Source organism: Planococcus citri, chromosome 2 (assembly GCF_950023065.1).
Source record: "Planococcus citri chromosome 2, ihPlaCitr1.1, whole genome shotgun sequence".
Classification (NCBI taxonomy): Eukaryota; Metazoa; Arthropoda; class Insecta; order Hemiptera; family Pseudococcidae; genus Planococcus; species Planococcus citri.
The window spans coordinates 84,123,590-84,142,433 of record NC_088678.1 but is presented as its reverse complement, the minus strand read 5'-3'; the positions used below and the strand labels follow the sequence as shown (position 1 = coordinate 84,142,433).

The following is an 18,844-nucleotide window of genomic DNA, read 5'->3' as shown; positions in this document are numbered from 1 at the left end:
GGAAAAAGCAAATACATAAATATCAATGTGGCAAACACCGAGCCAAAATTGGTCCGAAGCTTGGCATCGAGAAGGGGGAGTTTGCGATAAGTCTGTTTAAATTTCTGGTGCGCAGACTCATTTATGTATACCTACATTATGTTTGAACGAATGAAATTTCAAACTACGAATGACTCACCATAGCTTGCAGCAGTTCCAAGTCATCAATTTCTTCAATTTCTTTCATCTGTTGCCAAGAAGTTGTGATTGGAAGGGTGGTGGTGGTGGTGGTAGTGGTGGTGACTGTGCTGCTGCGCTTTTCCTCGGATGTGTCCGTGGATCGTTGCTGGGTTTGAGATCCAGTCTGTGTCTGGTGCTGCAGTAGCCGCTGCGAGGATTTGACTGCGGATGCTTTATGTGGTGACTCGGGTGTAGCAGCTTTTGCCACTTTGGTTTTGATAGGATGCCCGGAGAAAAGCTTTCTATTGCCGCGTGTGATGAGACTGTGTTGAGACTGATACTCGTTGCGGCTGTCTACCTTAGTTGGACTAGGAGAAGACTTGGTGGCGCGACTACTGTTGCTGGTACTGCGGCTGCGACTGCGACTGTCATCGTTGGGTGTGGTTTTACGATTGTAGTTGCGAGACTCTGCTTTGGGCTGCTGTTCATCTGGTGCAATTCTTTGATCGAATCTGATGATGGCGGTGTGGTCAAATTGTTTACTAGGTTTTATTTCTACAGTGGTCATCTTGATTGGTTTTGGAGACAAACCGACAGAATCTGGCTGTATACGGTTGCTTTTTGTACTCGCGGATGTTTTCCCACTTGTCCCATTGCAAACGTTTTTGCCTTTTATTGTCGCATCAGTTACAAACTTGGAGTTGTAGTTGGTTACGGATGTGCTCTCTGTCAATGAGTTTTCCGCTACAATTGGCTTTGTTTTTGGCAGGGGTTTACCACCCTCCTGGTATGTTTCCACTCCTTCAATTTTGCTCGCGTTTGTAACATGAAACTGATTCTGTGTTTGATTGTAAGTTGAATTTGAGGTTTTAGTTTTATTTTCTCTCGGTTCAGCTTCATCGGTTGATTGTTGTTTTACTTGGGAAATGTTTGAAGCGTGTTCAGCTTCAAATAATCTATAATCATCATCAGCCAATTTCTTCGATACAATTTTATGATGCGTAACTCGATTGTCAGTATTGGTATCAGAGTCGTATGAAGGTGTTATTAATGTTGTATTTTCATTTGTGTCTGTTAATTTGCAAATGCGTTTTTTTCGATCAGCCTCTGCCTCCTGCTCCCATATTTTTTTTGTTTCACGTACATTCTTTCCATCACTGTGGGTCTGATGGGTATAAGTCATTTGTGGCTCAGTGGTAGTATCGAAGGTACGATGCCCATCCTGGAATTGACTAACTCGTTTGGCCACATTAATATGGGTAGTTTGTTGCGTAGGTGTAAGCATCTTCTCACATTTCTTTGTTGGTGATTGCAACTGTTGTACTTTGTCGCAGGTTTCATCCTGTTGATCATCTTCTTCCAAGTGTGTGATTTTTTCAAATCGTGGCACTGTGATCCTCTTTAATGTAACCAAATCATCAGACTCGATCACACGATCCGCATACCTGGGACATGCAGTATCACCATCCTCATCATCTACTACTTTTGGATATGACTCGCACTCTGTGTTGGGCAAGTTAGGTGTGGTTTCACGCGATGATGATGGCATTCTCACTATAACGTTTAAATTCTGATTCTGTTGCTGTTGTTGATGCTCGAGAGTATGTATTTCTGCAGTATCTACATTTTCTGTTTGGGTTTCCAAATCTTGGTCAACATCCTCTAAATGCAATAGAACATCGTTAGAGGTATTACTACTCAAAGTGGACTTATTGGACAATCGCATAGGGTGTGTATTAATTCCTAGTTTAGAAGACTTTGATTGTACTACTTTAGTAGTACCTTTGTTTGATCTACTTTGATTATGTATGCGGGTAGTAGGGGTGGTAGTGGCAACCACTTTATATTTTGATGGTGTTATGTTGGGTGTATCTTTACGGGGGTGTGTTTTTTTGTCAACACTGGGTGAGGTTTGAGTCAATGTGAACAGTTTCTTTGCTCTAGGTTGTGCTGACAGGGGTAGGGGTTGTTCCCTATTAGTTTTTACATCACATCTAGGCAAAGTTGGCATTACTGGTGAGGATGGTGCTACTGTTTTGTTGAACTTAGATTGAGGTTTGGTGCTTGTATGATTTCGGTAGCTAGCTTTGGTGGTATTACTTTCATTGTGTAGCTTCAACTTGGACTGGGGTGTTTGACTTTGTTTTATAGTTGAGGTTTTCACTTTACGAGTAGTATGTCTGGGGTACTTGCACTCATTCTTGGGCTTAGAGTACAAATCACCGCAGTTGCCATCAGTTTTATGTCCAACATTTCCCAGAAGAATACTAGTTGATTTTGGTTTCTTCATTTTAGCCTTGTTAGGGAATGGTTGTGTCTTACAAGCAGATTGTACTTTCTCACCTCTATTGGCAACCTTGGTAGTAGATGGCCTTTTTAGCGGGTATTTTGCTGGCTCGTCAACAATTTGAGTGTGTTCTTTTGTCCTCTTAGGTAATGTGTAATCCGATGATTTTCTACTACTTGGTGATATTTTTTGCACATCTTTTTTCCCCAATTTCTTTTCATTTCTGGCAATATTATTCAAATTTGATAACGGAGTTTTACCGAGTGGTTTTCTACTACTTGGAGATGGTTTTTGCTTACCTTCTTTCCACAATTTCTGTTTTACATCTTTCACAGTATTGTTCAAATTTGGGGATAATCTTTCCTTTTTTTGTTTCTTATTTGAGGAGGTGGGAATGGAATTCAACTTGTGCGGTGTCATTTGTAAGCTCAGTGTTGTAGTTTTCTTCAAGCTGGGTAGTTGCATAGACATATGGGGTGTTCCACATACAAGTTTATTAGGAGACTTGATGGTTGAACTCTCTGTAGCTTTCACTCTGCCTGCGAGTGCTTTTGATGGTCCATTTCTTGCATTTATTTCAACTGAAGTTAACTGTTGTCTATTTGACCTTGGCCTACTGGTACTTGTTGGGGTAGTACCAAAATTATTGTTGCTAGTAGACTTTGTTGTAGTAACTATTTTTACAGGTGTCATTTTTTGAAGATGACCTCGCTTATTCTGTTTCAATAGGGCAGTGTTTTCATCTTTTAGGGTAGAGATCCTATTGGCCTGTTGTAATTGTTGTTTTTTCTGCTGTTGCACTGGCAGCAGCTGCTTCTCTTTTGGTTGTTGGTTATGAGTGAAGAGTTTGGCAGCCTGCTTACCAAGTACAACTTCTACTGGTGGAATACTACCATCAATTTCCCCTTCCTTAATGATTTTTCGCTGTTTTACAATCATTTCAGTACTGGGCTGTTCCATGCTCTCATCTTTGATCAGTTCAAAATGTGTGAGGTGGCTCGACTGTTTCTGCTCATCATCAATCTCTTCCAGGCTTTTGATTTGCTTGTCATCTAGCTTGTGAGACATTGGAGATGATTCTTGCGGGAGTAGGGTACCCGTTGTGGTGGATAATGGTTTCACCATTTGATGAACTGTGGATTGTAAAAGACCAATCTTTTGTTGTTGCACCTGTGTTTCTTTGTTATCATCAGCATCGATAATCTCTTCAATAGTAACGCCACTACCACCAATGCTATCATAATTTTCCATCTCATCGCTTAATGATGAAGTAGAGCTCGAGCTAGATGTTGAGGTATCACTCTCATTCTCTTGCGAGCTTGTAAGTTTGGAGTTTGGGGGTGTTTTTGATTTTGCAGGTAATGTGGCACATTTTTTGATCTCGCCTTTCTGGGGAGAAGGTCTTGGCTTCAAAGTAGCAGTAGGTGTAAATGTTTTAGGAACAGAGTCATTAGGAATTTTGTCAAGGTTGGCTGCTACGCAGCTTATGAGAGGAGTTCCTTTCTGCATGTCTTTGTGATCTTTGTGAACAATACTACTCTTTGTTGGACTGTGACTGGACTCCCTTTGTTTCTGTTTCTGTTGCATATCTGATGTTTTATTTTCCTTACTGTCTCTCTCCACCTGACTGTTTTTTCTACTAGTTATGCGAGTATTGCGTTGAATTGATGAGGAAGATGTACATACTGGATTCAACTTCAACGCATGTTGAGGAACATTTTGTGAAAATGACCTCTGTTCAACTGTGTGTGTTGCTTGCGGTGTAACCCCATCAGACCTGTGAGGAGGATATGACTGGCGTCTCGATTGAGTCTGCGTCTGCATTTTGGAATTTCTAGATAAGTTGCAGCTGCTATTGTCTCTGTTGATTTCCTGCTCAGATGGTTTTGAAGTATTTGCTACTATCAAATCCCTATTTTGTTGTAATTTGCCATAACTATCCTTTTGTAACTGTTGACGATGTGAGGTTTTAAGCATACCATTGGATGATCTCTTGTCAACTACTTTAATCTCAGTGTCTATCTTTTTATATGTTGCGCTGGAATCATCAGAATCATACTCGCTCGTAAAACAAGGTTGCAGTTGAATTGATAGAACTTTTTCTGCACCACCAGGTGTGTGTGATGATGACGAGGAGTGGTGAGTACTAGTAGAAGCTATACGGTTTCGAAAGCTGGCTGTTAGTTTACTGCTAATATGGTCGTAAACTTGTTTTTCAGGGCTCACTCTAGGTGTTTTTTCAGGACTGGAATGTCCAGTTGAAGACTTGGGTGATGGTGATGCTTGTCTACTAACGCAAAATCCGCTGCTTGGTGTTGGGCTTGGACTAGCACTAGCACGCAAAGAACTGGCAAATGCATTATGGGTAGCGCTAACATCTTGAGAAATTTTACTTATCTGCACATTAGTAGCTGCTGGTTGTGTCACACAATCTAAATCAACTGACAAATTGACATTATGGTGCTCGTTGGTTGCTGCACTACTATCAAGATAGCTGTTGTCAATATTGATGTGATGGTTAACAACTGTTGTTGTACTCCTTTTAATTGTATCATCGGAAAGCTGTTGGCTTATATGATGGTGGCTACTGTTTGTTTTTTCAATTTGCCTGGTTGGGACAACTAGTATGTTCATTTTCTCTGTAGACGTGTGCTCTGAGGCGGAGTTTTGTTCATCACTATTGTTTATTCCGCACTGACTTTTGTACAAAATTTTTGCGTTCTCATTGATTATTTGTCTCTGCTGCTGTAAGTTGTGCTCTTTGCAGGATGACTTCTCCATTTCAGTAGTCAACTGTTGACCTGTTGTTACTGTACTCTTGACAATTTGGTTGCTGATATCATTGGAATGTGGTATACTCGCAGTATCGAGTATGTTAGTCACATTGTCCGTTATTGAAGAGCTCTGAAACTGGCCTAGTAAGTGAGAGGATGTTTCAACTTGTTTGTCAAGTACATTACACTGGCTAGTAGAATACTGCTGTTGCTGGATGTTATTCTCTTTTGTAGAGTATGCTTTAGAGACTATGTCATCAGCGGTAGTTTTGCTCTTACTAGTGACTTTTGTTTCCAACTGATATGTTTTTTGCCCTAGCAGCTCCAATGCTGGTGATGTTGAGTCACGAATTTCATTTGTTTTGGCTGACATGAAACCTCGATCATTCAGAGAATCTGTGTGTGAAGAAGTAATCATTGATTTACTATTTGTATGACTGCTGCTACTACTGCTGGTACTGGTGTTGGTTTCACGTTTAATGTAGTAACTTTTCAGACGTTCTTCACGCAATTTGTACATTCGTAAACGTATCTCTTTCTTACGCCCAAAATCTTCCGTTTCTTGCCACTAAAAGTTTGAAAAAAAGGACAAAATCAAGAAAATAATATACGATTGTCTTATTAGTGCTTGAAAAAAAAAATAGTAAAGGTCTGCAAATTGTCAATTTCAAAGCCTTACTGCAACTTTTAAGAATGCTCAAGTAACAAGGGGAAGAAATGCGAGGGAATTTTTGAAATCCAATCCATACGGAGTGTGCCAAGGTGCTTTTACATACCTAACTGTACTTATTCGACTGCCTAATATCAAAACCGCATAACTCCCTTATCACTTGATACCTGTGTAAAACGTTATTTTTCACTGTAGCACTTCCTATCGGACTTGAATGCTCAAATAAAAAGTAAGAAACTGAAGGTGACTGCTACCCATGGTTACCTATTTTTTATTTGAGCATTCAAACCTGATAGGAAGCGGTACAGTGAAAAAGAACGTTTTACACAGGTATCAAGTGATAATAGAGCGGGCAAATAGCGGTTTTAAAAAGGAAAAAATTGGCACATCAATTTTTTCTTCGGGAATGTGTTCGGATGGACCCTCTGAACCACCAAAAAAAAGCCGACTCTCCTATCCCTGGAGGAAAATTTTTTAGGGGGCTGAAACCGGTTCCGATTCACGTTTTTTGCGTTTTACTCCGTAAATATTAGGTTTTTGAGAAAAACTACCATGACGAAAAATGTTCCCCTTTGAATTCTCGACAATTTGATGCTACGCTCGATACCCATTGCTCAAGGAGGGTGTCAAAAAAAAGGGGTGGAAAGAGTAGGTGTTTCAAAAAAGGTCAGTCCAATAAATTAATCAAAATTACCACTTAAAATCATTCGTTTTGGCTCAAATTTTTTTTACAAAGTCTACTCACTCAACTACTAATCAAACTATCATTGGTTTGTCTTCAACCCTCCTCGGGGGTTCGTGAGGGTTGCTTGATTTTTCAAGTAACACACTACTGAATCATATATTTGAAAAACAAATCTGGACGTGCGATATATCGAATAGTATGTTTTCGAGGTCGCCAAGTGCGAATATGAACTTATTTTTTGGGTCCCACCCCCCAATGTCCCTCTGTGCCCCAAAATGAGGGTAAAAATTTTGAAAAATCGTGAAAAGTCGAGTGATATATCGAATTGCATGTTTTAAAAGTCACTGAGCACGAATATGGTCTTATTTTTTGGGCCCAACCCCGCACAGCTCCCAACTGCCCCAAAAAAGGCCAAAATTTTGAAAAAATGTGAAAAGTCGAGTGACATATTGAATGGTATGTTTTCGAAACCGCCGAGTACGAATATGAACTTATTTTTTGCCTACAGCCCCTCAAAGCCCCTCTGTGCCTCAAAATGAGGGTCAAAATTTTGAAAAATCTTGAATAGTCGAGTGATATATCGATTTGTATGTTTTCGAGACACTGAACTGGAATATGCACTTTTTTCCTGCTCTACGTACGATCCCTCAAAATCCCCTTACGCCCCCTAAATAGGATAAAATTTCGAAAAGTCACCAAAAAACGTATAATACGTCGAATAGTATGTTTTCAAGATCGCTGAATACGACTACAGAATCATTTTTATTATTTCACTCATTTTACTATTCAAACGTCCTACTAACGCCACAAAATTATCCTCAATGTTTTTAGTAGGTAAGATGTCAATCTTCTTGTCTATCTCAGTGTTTTCATTTCGATTGTTTTCCTGTAAAGTTTTCGATTTCATTTTTTACAGTAGACTCCCAATTATCCGACTTTCAGGTTATCCAGTACGAATTTATCCGACTTACTTTTCGCATAAAAAACATCTGATTTTTGATTTTGGAGTGTAAATAATAATGCAGGATTCAGCATTTTGTATTCTAACAGTGTTATTTTCCTTGAAATCGATCCAACTTATCTCAAAAAATTATAATTTGAGTCAGTATTTCATTGTCTTTTATGTACAAAAGTACGTTTTTTTTTTGTTTATTTGTTATTTTTTCAATTCTTTGTTCCTGTTTTGAGCCAAAACTCGATTTTCTGAATGAAAGCTTGTCGTCTCAAGCTTATGCACTTCATTTTTACGCTTAAAACATCAATTTTGGATTATCCGACTTTTTTGATATCCGACCAACCTTACACCCCCGATTAGGTCGGATAATCGGGAGTCTACTGTATTGGCTACCAATCGAAAACAAAATGAAATAATTTTTTTTTTGATGGAAGAAAACATCGAAAATTAGTAGTTCGTAGTTCGTGTTTTTTAAAAAAAACATACCATTCGATATATCAGTCGACTTTTCACGAGTTATCAAAATTTTGACCCTCATTTTGAGGCACAGAGGGGCTTTGAGGGGCTGTAGGCAAAAAATAAGTTCATATTCGTACTCGGTGATTTCGAAAACATACCATTCAATATGTCACTCGACTTTTCACATTTTTTCAAAATTTTGGCCTTTTTTTGGGGCAGTTGGGAGCTGTGCGGGGTTGGGCCCAAAAAATAAGGCCATATTCGTGCTCAGTGGCTTTTAAAACATGCAATTCGATATATCACTCGACTTTTCACGATTTTTCAAAATTTTTACCCTCATTTTGGGGCACAGAGGGACATTGGGGGGTGGGACCCAAAAAATAAGTTCATTTTCGCACTTGGCGACCTCGAAAACGTACCATTCGATATATCACTCGACTTTTCACGATTTTTCAAAATTTTGACCCCCATTTTGGGGCACAGAGGGGCTTTGAGGGGTTGTATGCAAAAAATGAGCTCATATTCGTATTCAGCGACCTCGAAAACATACTATTCGATATATCGCACGTCCAGATTTGTTTTTCAAATATATGATTCAGTAGTGTGTTACTTGAAAAATCAAGCAACCCTCACGAACCCCCGAGGAGGGTTGAAGACAAACCAATGATAGTTTGATTAGTAGTTGGGTGAGTAGACTTTGTAAAAAAAATTTGAGCCAAAACGAATGATTTTAAGTGGTAATTTTGATTAATTTATTGGACTGACCTTTTTTGAAACACCTACTCTTTCCACCCCTTTTTTTTGACACCCTCCTTGAGCAATGGGTATCGAGCGTAGCATCAAATTGTCGAGAATTCAAAGGGGAACATTTTTCGTCATGGTAGTTTTTCTCAAAAACCTAACATTTACGGAGTAAAACGCAAAAAACGTGAATCGGAACCGGTTTCAGTCCCCTAAAAAATTTTCCTCCAGGGATAGGAGAGTCGGCTTTTTTTTGGTGGTTCAGAGGGTCCATCCGAACACATTCCCGAAGAAAAAATTTATGTGCCAATTTTTTCCTTTTTGCCGCTGCTTTTTTACGTTATTTTCCCGCTCTATAAAGTTAGTTATTCAGTTTTGATATTAGGCCGTTGTATTACTAAGAGAATTGATGAAAACAACTTTGAAGAAGCTAGAATGAAAATCCTGTAAAATTGTTCTCAAACAGGGATTATTTTAATGCGTAGCTCCGCACATTTTGTGTTGTTACAAAAATGGGGGGGGGGAGATTTAGAAAAATTGGGGTTGGAAAAATTTTGATATTGAAAACTATGCTGGTTGTGTAGCTCCAAAAAATCCTTAAGTAAAATAATCCCTGTACTCGAAGTACCGTTGAAATTACTTTTATTTGGTAATAAACATCATCCACTCTAATACATATGCAACCTTCACGCCTGCTGAATTTCATTGTTTTTTATGTGTCAAAAGTAGGTAATGGGCGTGTAATAAGCACATAATGTTGGTAGGTAGGTAGGTACAGGGTGTTCAGAAATATCGTGAACCCCAAAGAAAGTTTTTTATTAAAAAATATAGGTTGGCAACGTGAAATAGATGCGTATGATTGGTGGAAGTTATCCTCTCAGTCTAACAACCAATAATGTGCTATCATTATTACTCGTATCATTCACTGTGACCAACCGAAATATTTAGCAGAAAACTTTGTTAGGGGCTCACGATATTTCTGGGCACCCTGTATCTATGTATAATTCGTCTATGTACTGTATGCGATAATTTTTACCATGTGCCTTAGCGTATCTTCGTCGTGTATTGTATTCAAATCGTTGCTACCGTCAATGTTGCCGGCCATCGTGTTTGCGCTGGTTGAAATCTGAAATTAGAAAATCAAAATTAACGAACTTTTAAAGAAATCAGCATTTATTAGACACTGGGTAACGGATGAAGTTAGGTTGAGTTAGGATTATGCTGCGTACTGCGTTCTTCAGGTTGGGTATGGTACCATACATGCTTCGTGGAAAAAGTCTGTTGCCGAGTAGCTATACTCGTAGTTCATTTTGGGCGGTTTTGCAAAACCACCTTTCATCCTTTTTGAGTTGCTCGAAAAAAATTTTGCAATAATTGTTTTAATCATACGTAGTATTCTACATAATACCTACATACGAGTATAGAGTTGTTGAGAAGGAGAGGGGCTGACGTTAAGGAGTCGTCGATTGGTTTATTCAGAATTACTCGCATTTGGAGTCGTTTGTTCGAGCACCGTGTTACTGAAGAAGCAGACTCGTCGACGACCTTTTGCACTTGGCCCTGCTGAATATGCAAATTCACGCGTCCCTACTCGTATACCTACGATAGGAGTAGGTATAGCGTAGAGCGTAGAGCGTAGAGCGTAGATGAACGAGTACATAGAAAGAATGGCGTCCTAGTCCTACGCAAATGTAGTGCACCCGTATAGCGTAGACCCTCGCGCTAAGTGGCTAGTAAACATTAATACTCGTATTATAAGCAGTTAAGCACTTGGCGAGGATGAGGAAGGAAGAAAGAAAGAAAGAAAGAAGGAAGGGAGATGAAAGCTTGAGCGGTACCGCGTCCGTGTACTTATAGATGGTCGAGTTGACAAAGACGAAAAAAGTTTAAAAATACTTTTTTGAACCGGTCTTTGGCGTGGACGGACGGTGGAATCGGTGCGATGGCGGAGCTGCGCTCATCGAACGCTATACTACGCGTATACGAGTACCTAGGTTGTAGGTATACTACGTACCTCTACCTATATGTATGTATTATGTACTCGTAGAGATATTGCATGGCGCGATGGATGGAGGTAGAGGTAGAGGCAGAGGCAGAGGCAGAGAGATAGCTGGTACAATACTTGCACACATCGAGGACTGGCGTAGTGGCGTACGAGTACGTTTACGTGAACGTGAACGTGAACGTGTATAGTAGGAAGACGCGATGCAATTTGACCAAAGTTGTCAAGACGAAGCCGTTCATTAGTTGCCTTATTTGGCTAAGCTACTCGCACCACTGAGCCATATTGCGAAAGCGAACGGAGCGATCTGCGGCGCGTTAAATTCGTCATTGAAAAGACCTCGTGCCCGCCGCCCCAACATTTAATAACTTTTTACCGGCGTCGCCGTCGCCGTCGCCGCCGCCGCCGTCGCCGTCGCCGCCGCCGCCGCATACGGTGCAAAGACCCCATGATGGACACAGTTTGAAGCCATCACACAACCGTCATAAAAATTACCTACCCGCAGTCCGCACCCGCGACCAAAATTTTGTACAAAAAAGATTCTCTGCAGAGGAAGTCTCAAACGGTCGTCGATATCTCGAACGTACTCAAATACTCGTATGTAGACTTACCTACGTAAATAGGCCTTCGCTTATGATGTAAAATTTGACTTTTTACTTTGCTACTACGAGTATTGTTCAATTTGTACATAGATACATGCATATTTGTAGTAAGTAGGTATACGAACGTCCGTACTTGGACTCGACAGTTTAACAGTATACCTACGTATATAATTGGTTGCCTATCTCGTAATCGTTGAAAACTCCAACCATTCTACATTTTCTAATTTCTTCGCCATTTTTGCCGCTCAGGATACTTTGTATCAATGTATTCCTTTTCTGCTACGTACATCATACCTATTTCACATTCACAAATGGGACAGTGGGGTGCGGTGCAGTGGGGGCCGCTTGTAACTATTTTTGCGGTTGAAAAAGGTTGATGCGGACGCGGTCCAGAATAGACCTGTGTGAGCCTAACTGGTATGTTGTCTATTTAGAGGGGGGGGAGGGGCGTAGCGTCGTATGGAACAAAAATAAGCCTACGACGAGTGTACCTTCTCTGGCGCGGGCGTCAGGCCACTGTTTTGGTTGCCGTCTTGTAGGACCCTCAGGACGTGGACCTAGCCCTGGCCCTGGCCCTGGTTCTAAACTTGAGAAAACCTTTCCAAAGTTGTTGGTATTCCTATATCTACTCGTATGTACTGTACTACCTATCTTTTTGTAAATGGGGATGCAGTAAGTCTGTGTTGTTTACGTCTATACAGCTACGTACCGGTACGGACTTTTGTTGGTACGAGTAGCTTCCACGATTTCTAACCACTGCGGAAGGCGGAAGGCGGAACGAGGAACGAATTTGAGTAAAAATATCGGTACAGCGAGCACGATGAATACGAGTACAAAATAGGCCTACTCGTGAAAATTCAACAAATCTACGCAATTCGTATCGAGTTGCAGCGGATCATTGCCTGCGCTCGAAGACTGCGATATGCAAACCGTACCTACGTATACGAGTATCTACGTACATACGTATTTTGCCATCGATGAAATTAAGTGAAATAGGTAAAACCTGTGGAAGCGGGCTGGTAGAGCAGAGAAATGACTCGGGCATCGATCATACTGCATACGCGGCATTAGCGCATTACGGCTGATGGACTTGGTTGCGTGATTCATTTGAAAAGTTTCCATTTTCACGCTCTTACGCAACTTTTCCATTTTTAACAATGTGGGGTGTTTAAAGCTTGTACGTACTATTTTGTTTTTCGCCTTTTCGGGTTAAATTCGAAAAAATCGGATCAATTTCGAAAACGTGGTAAAAATTTGGGCGCTTTGAAGAAAAGGACCCTATGTAGAGACATAGACATGCGACATGTTGCTTTGGTATGCTTGGTATAGGTCAGTATCGCACGTAGAGGCTACGCTACGGCTACATAGGTACGAGTACATAGGTACATAATACTCGTACCTACTGTACTCGACGTAGTTTACGACTTACGTAGGTCAGCGGTATTTGTTAAAGTGAAGGCGATGATAGGGTGCCTTACCTATTGTATATTATTTACTCGTCGCATGCCTGTCTTTGCCTGTACGAAATAATGCAGAAAAATGATCGAGCAAGCCGTAGTAATAACGAGTTGAGAGAGGTAGCAATGCGTTATCAGTTAGCGCTTAGCAGTCAACTACGTATATGTATACCGATTCTGGTTAAAATTTAAACATTACGCCGCGTACGAGTATTTTTTTTAGGATAAATTTTCAGCATTATGAAAATAATGGACAAAACACTTACTTCAGGAAGCTATTATAGGTAGGCGTGCGGGTATTTAATTAAGTTTGCCAGGTGTCTCGATTCTTTCCTTTCATGTGAGAGGGCGTTTTCTCTGTCTCCGTTCGTTTTTTTTTTCACTTTTTTTTAAACCGATTTTTCTATTTTTTATTTTTTTTATTTTTTGAATGCAATATCTGTGGAGTAAATGCCTGTCTGTTGTTTTTGTCGTTTCGTTTTTCCAAAAGAAGGAAGTTTTCAAAAAACGAAAAAAAAAAAAACAAAAAAAAACTACACTAAAGCCGCAGCGAGTTTACTATTTTTTACTTCTTTTTCTGTTTGTTTAATTTTTTGGTTTTATCGATCGATAATTTTTCAAACTAGTTTTTCATTTCATTTTGTTGCAGGTATTTTGTGAAGGAAAAGCGACAAACGACGCGCGTATTCGATTCATGACTCGACTCGATACTCGATACTCGATTAACCACTGCGAAAAGGACGATCGTCGTGAATATTGGTTTTGCAATCGCAGATCGTTTGATAACAGGTTCGTATTCTCGTCTCCCACTTCACTTCGCCTACACAATATCATCAGTGGTCGCGGGTCGCCGGTCGCCGGTCGCCGGTCGCGGAGCATATAGGTTCGCCTCCATGTCTACTTGTCTAGGCGGTCTACGGTCTGCGTAAACTTACACATTCGTTATTTCAATAGGGTAGGCTTAATTGGCTGTGTAGTCTTCACCATACATAGGTGTCTGCTGTCTATCCATGGTACTTGGTACTGGTATAATGCCGATGTCATCGCGGCGCGGCGCGGCGTCGTCGCTCTCATTACGAATTACCAACGACTACGACTACGACTACGACTGCGAGTATACAATATCGTATGGTTTGATTAAACCATTTAACGTAGCTGTGGCTCGTGGCAGTTTTGTCTTTTTGCGATTGTAGCCGTGAACGGCATTAGACGCTCACGCTGCGCCCAGTCCCAGATATTGTCGCATCGCATCGTATCGCGTCTTTCCTTCTTCCGCTGTTATGTCCAGCACCAACCACCGTTACTTTCCGTACCAAGTACATACAATTGATACATAGACATACATACGAGTATGGTACGTATTCTACGACTACGAGTGCGAGCAACTTGAAATTACCACAACCAGAGTTAATGATACTCGTATCGTATTATACGAATATGTACGTTATTTTACAATAGCTACATCTACATACTACAAATACGTACATGTACATAGCCAATAGCCATGCGTAAATGCTAGCGCAGTCGAAACATGTACTCGTAGTCTTAGTCGTAGGCCTGCCCGAGTAAGAGTAGATCTAGCAGCACAAGCTGAGTAGCTGAGTAGTAACCTAGTTACCCGTAGGTATCGACCTCGTTGTCACGTTGTCTGTCGTATCAATCAGATACCCAGCCGCCTGCAAGCACATGATCATTCTTAAAGTGGTTGGTACTTGGCACAGTGCTACCTTAGTTATTACTCGTATGTCTATGTACTTAGTTGAAATGCCATAAATGCTGTAGGTCTAGGTATACGGTGTACCTATAGCTGTAGTGTTGATTCCATGAAATACGACGAGTGCATCGCGCAACTCGCAGATTAGTAGGCCTATGGTTATGGTAGGTATAGGTGAATTGAAAAATTGACGATCCGACGATCGACCTTCGCACATGGCACCTACGACTGACGACTGACGAATAACGCCATTTCTTACGTCGCTCGTCGAATGTGCACTGTGCAGTTGCAGTTGCAGTTTGAGACAGATGCGCAATCCGTCGTCGTTTTTCTCATTCGAAAATCGAAATGGTGTGGTTGGGCGGACGGAGTATCATCCACGATGTGCCTAGCTGCCTACATACACATACGAGTAAGAGTACCTTACCTAGATCTATCAAGTACGAGTATCAACGGTTTGTCGTTATGCCATGCCATGCCATGCCATAACGCGGCGATGCAAGGCGAGCTGCAGTGCGGCGCGGCGGTGGCGGCGGCGGCGGCGGCGGCGTTTATACTCGTATGAACAGCTATACAGCTACAGCTACACTCGGAGTCAGTTTTAGCACTGGCAAACTCCAAACTCTCGTTTATGGCGCACTGGCGCACCGTGTTCTTCCAAAAAAGGCAAAATCAACAAACATCTCTTCAGTTTTCTTCTCATCTTTCTTCGGTTCTTTCTTTAGGCTACCTATTTTTCTTACATTGCTCGTTTTCATCGTCGGATCGTCGCGCGTCGGCTTGTCGGTGTTCTCGTATCGAGAACCGCAATTTGGAAAAAGATACGCGTACCTAGACCTACTAGAGTTACTCGTATATGTAGGTACCGTCGCGTATACACTATATGTACGTTTACAGCCACTGAGCCAAGTGAACCACCTACAATTACTCGTAGTTTCCCTTTTTTCGTGCTTACTCGTATTTTGCGGTCAACCGAGACGTTTAGGCCTATTAGGTGTAGCCAGAGCCACTAGTCACGTAGTCGGCTACATATAATGTCGCATCGTCACATTTTCAAAAGTGAAAAAAATCGATGAAATTTATTTTTTCTCGTCGTAATTTTCGATTCATTTTGGCTGCTTTCTGTTTTGTATGTAATATTTATGTGTACTCGTAGGTAGGTAGGTAGGTAGGTAGGTAGGTACGTATGTACGTACATACTAGGTAGTGGGTACTGGGTACCTATAGTATACGCATTCTTACTCTGCAGTGTTAGCATATACGAGCTATAGCTATACATAGTATGTCTCTCGTTCGTATTTGCATTGCTTACCTACGTACGAGAGTACGAGTGGAGTGGGTGGGCAGTAGGTATTTCAAATGCTCGAAACATGTCGTCGATCGCGAATCTAGCAAATCCTCGAATAAGTACGAGTATTAGTTCTCTAACTTTTGATGTAAGGTAGTTTTTCCAAATTGCTCGCCGCGCCGCGCCGTAGATTCTCAGTTTCTCGTTTACCTTGGTCCTTGTGAAGTGTGAACAAACATTGGCGTTTGCGTTTTGGTTTAAAAATGCCGTGTCCCAGTTTCGTTGTACCTACTCGCATCTACATATGTATTATCTTTTCTCATCTCCGGAATTGGGGTAGTTAAGGTACTCCTAGATTTCTTATGAAAAATTTATCCAGGCGATACCTGACCGAACTCGAGTAATACTTAATTTGAATAACAACTTAATCTGGTGGTTTTTTTTGTGAAAATTTTAGTACCTACGTACCTAGCTACTTCTCAGCTCTGATGCCGATTTTGTTTATTTGAATAAAAATCTCCACGGTAATGATTCAATTTCCATATTAAAAAGGATCTACCGTAAGCAGGTGTAATAATAAGTGGTACCTATCTAGCCTATTATGCACTACGAATGCCGGTAATAGAGGCAAATTTAATTTTAGATTAAACTTATTTTCAAGAAAAAAAATGAAAATGAAAATTTTTATTAACCAGTGTATCCCTGTTTTCTTGCGAATACGAGTGTAGAGTCGATAGTCAGAAGTCAACTGCGGAGCAACTGGTCCATTCATTTTCATCAACTCTCTCTCTTCTAATTCAGTGGCCTAAATTAGCTCAAGACATAATTGATATGATCTAAGTATGTAATATTGTTTGTTTGCGAGTTATAGCGACTTCACGCTGGTCCGCGAAAAACAATCAATAAATCTATCTATCTATCTCTATTTTCTAATTCGGATCATTCTAGATTATTTTTCATAAGACTTTAGTGATGGGAGAGAGAGAAGATGACACAATCGTTTATTATTTATGTAGGTAGGTATCGATACCTAGCGCGAATGGACTGACGGCCGACGGGCGGAGGCGGACTGACGAAACTCCAGCTTCCAGCAACTCCGCTGCAGTCTATGGTCATCCCGGTGTTTTTGGATTTGGCGGCTGTGATGGTTTGGTGCCTTGGTGGTGGTGGTACCTACCTACCTACCTACCTACAAAGACCAACTAAAATGACGTTATACCTCTAGACTAGAGGTAGAGGTATAACGTCAATGATCATTCGGAATCGGAATCATGAATCATTGCTGTGTTCGTTTCAACGCGGATTCTCCCGATTCTCCATAAGAATCTAGATTCTAGAATCCGTTTTTATGACGATTGTGAATCTACTCCGCGTCCGCGAGTAGATTAGATTCTGAATTTCTGAAACGGACTCGGGATTTTGTTATCAGTTAGGTAACGAAAGAAGACGTTTGGATTTTGTAATAAGTATAATCAACAATGGAGTTTTGATTTATTAAAAAATTCGAATAACTCGATTCTAAAATTGTTCAATAAAGCAGATTCTTGAGAATCGCGAGCTGGTCACGTTTTCAGTTTCGTTTTCGTTAAACGTTAACAGTACCTTTTCCACCTTTCGTGTTATCGTGTCGACGTGTTGCTCGTGTGCTTGGAACGGAAACGGAAAGCTGATAACTGATTGGGAGAATTTGGTTCCGTCTTATCATATCGCATGCGTGTTTTTGTTTTGTTCGCTTGTCAGTCGGTATCATTCAGCACTCGCTACTCAAGTCCGCCGACCCGACTGCGACTACGATTTGAATATTAGTATTACAAGCTTAATTAATTTACAACTTTTCAGATTTCTGCGCGGCCAAGATGATGAGGTTTTTGCATTTCCTTCATTCGAGTCAAAAAAACAATCGCGCCCGCGCATTTTTCGATAAGAAATACATTTTTCATCGTTACTATTCGACAATTTACGCGGTTTCATCCGGTAGGTTTTTCTATTAGCACTTAGCAGTAGTCAGCAGTAAGCAGTAAGCAGCTGAGCACCTTACTAGCACCAACCTGCTGCTGTATGGTTGTATGGTTGTGAATTTCACGCGCAATTTTCTGTAGTGTAGCGATTCAATTTTGAGCGTGTGTTCGTTGTTCAGGATCGGGAAAAAGCGGAGTCGCTGTGATTCGGGTATCTGGGAAGCAATGTTCGTCGGTCATTACGAGAATGACAAAATCCGCTGGTGTACCAGCTCCGAAAATGGCAAAGTTGAAAACTATATACGATCCTGTCACTGCGGAACCGCTGGATAAAGGAATCGTGTTATGGTTTCCCGGTAGTGTATGCCCATTGCCCATTGCCCATTGGCCATTGGTGGCGTGGACGCTATATTTCTTGGCGAGTGTCTCATTTCGTTCGGCGTCTAATGCGCCGCGCCGGTTCTAGGTCCTAGAAGTTTCACCGGCGAAGACGTATGCGAATTGCACGTGCACGGCAGTAAAGCGGTCATCCGAGCCATTTTGCTGGCTTTATCGAAACTGAAGAATTTCAGGCCAGCTGAGCCAGGTAGATACAGACTAGACACTCTTGCGTTTTCCCTCGTACGATTTGTTGTTGTTGTTGTTGTTTTTTTTTTTTATGCGTACCTAAACCTAACCTTACTTACACCATTTTATTAGGCGAATTTACGAAGCGTGCGTTTTACGCGAACAAATTTGACCTCACCGAAGTAGAAGGTTTGTCTGATCTGATCGATGCCGAAACTGAAATGCAAAGAAAGCAAGCTCTATATCAGATGGAAGGTTCGCTGAAGAAGATTTATCTCGACTGGCGCGCGATGCTTTTACAAGTGAGTGTTGGTTAATCGTAACTGCTAGTTACTAATTAGTGCCGCATATACCATTTTATTAGTAAGTTCATACGTATCTACGTAGTACTTCTACGTACACTGTGTACACGTATATCCTACATTGCGCGTATCTCTCTCCTGCGCAGAGCTTAGCTCATGTCGAAGCCTATATAGACTTTAGCGAAGACGAGAACATCGAAGAAAACATTTTAAACGTGGTACAA

The 18,844-nt window shown here is 41.0% G+C and overlaps 2 protein-coding genes across 5 annotated transcripts in view; one reads left to right on the top strand and one right to left on the bottom strand.

The window, feature by feature from the left end:
* Window positions 1–13,441, bottom strand: part of LOC135838157 (serine-rich adhesin for platelets-like) — a 25,758-nt gene extending 12,317 nt beyond the window's left edge. For all 3 annotated transcript variants that reach the window (XM_065353761.1, XM_065353762.1, XM_065353763.1), the window contains exons 1-3: window positions 13,058–13,441; window positions 9,767–9,856; window positions 179–5,788 (exon numbers count right to left, since the gene is read on the bottom strand). In XM_065353761.1, the coding sequence (XP_065209833.1) occupies window positions 179–5,788; window positions 9,767–9,835 (5,679 nt within the window). In that variant the 5' untranslated portion in view covers window positions 9,836–9,856; window positions 13,058–13,441. The remainder of the gene's footprint in view (window positions 1–178; window positions 5,789–9,766; window positions 9,857–13,057) is intronic.
* Window positions 13,441–18,844, top strand: part of LOC135838163 (tRNA modification GTPase GTPBP3, mitochondrial) — a 6,924-nt gene continuing 1,520 nt past the window's right edge. The window contains exons 1-6 of one of the 2 annotated variants that reach the window (XM_065353779.1): window positions 13,441–13,580; window positions 17,633–17,767; window positions 17,931–18,107; window positions 18,218–18,337; window positions 18,451–18,620; window positions 18,767–18,844. The exon at window positions 18,767–18,844 is cut by the window's right edge and continues 33 nt beyond it. In XM_065353779.1, the coding sequence (XP_065209851.1) occupies window positions 17,650–17,767; window positions 17,931–18,107; window positions 18,218–18,337; window positions 18,451–18,620; window positions 18,767–18,844 (663 nt within the window). In that variant the 5' untranslated portion in view covers window positions 13,441–13,580; window positions 17,633–17,649. Of the gene's footprint in view, window positions 13,581–17,628; window positions 17,768–17,892; window positions 18,108–18,217; window positions 18,338–18,450; window positions 18,621–18,766 lie in introns of those variants that run through there. The other variant, XM_065353780.1, reaches the window with a different exon arrangement.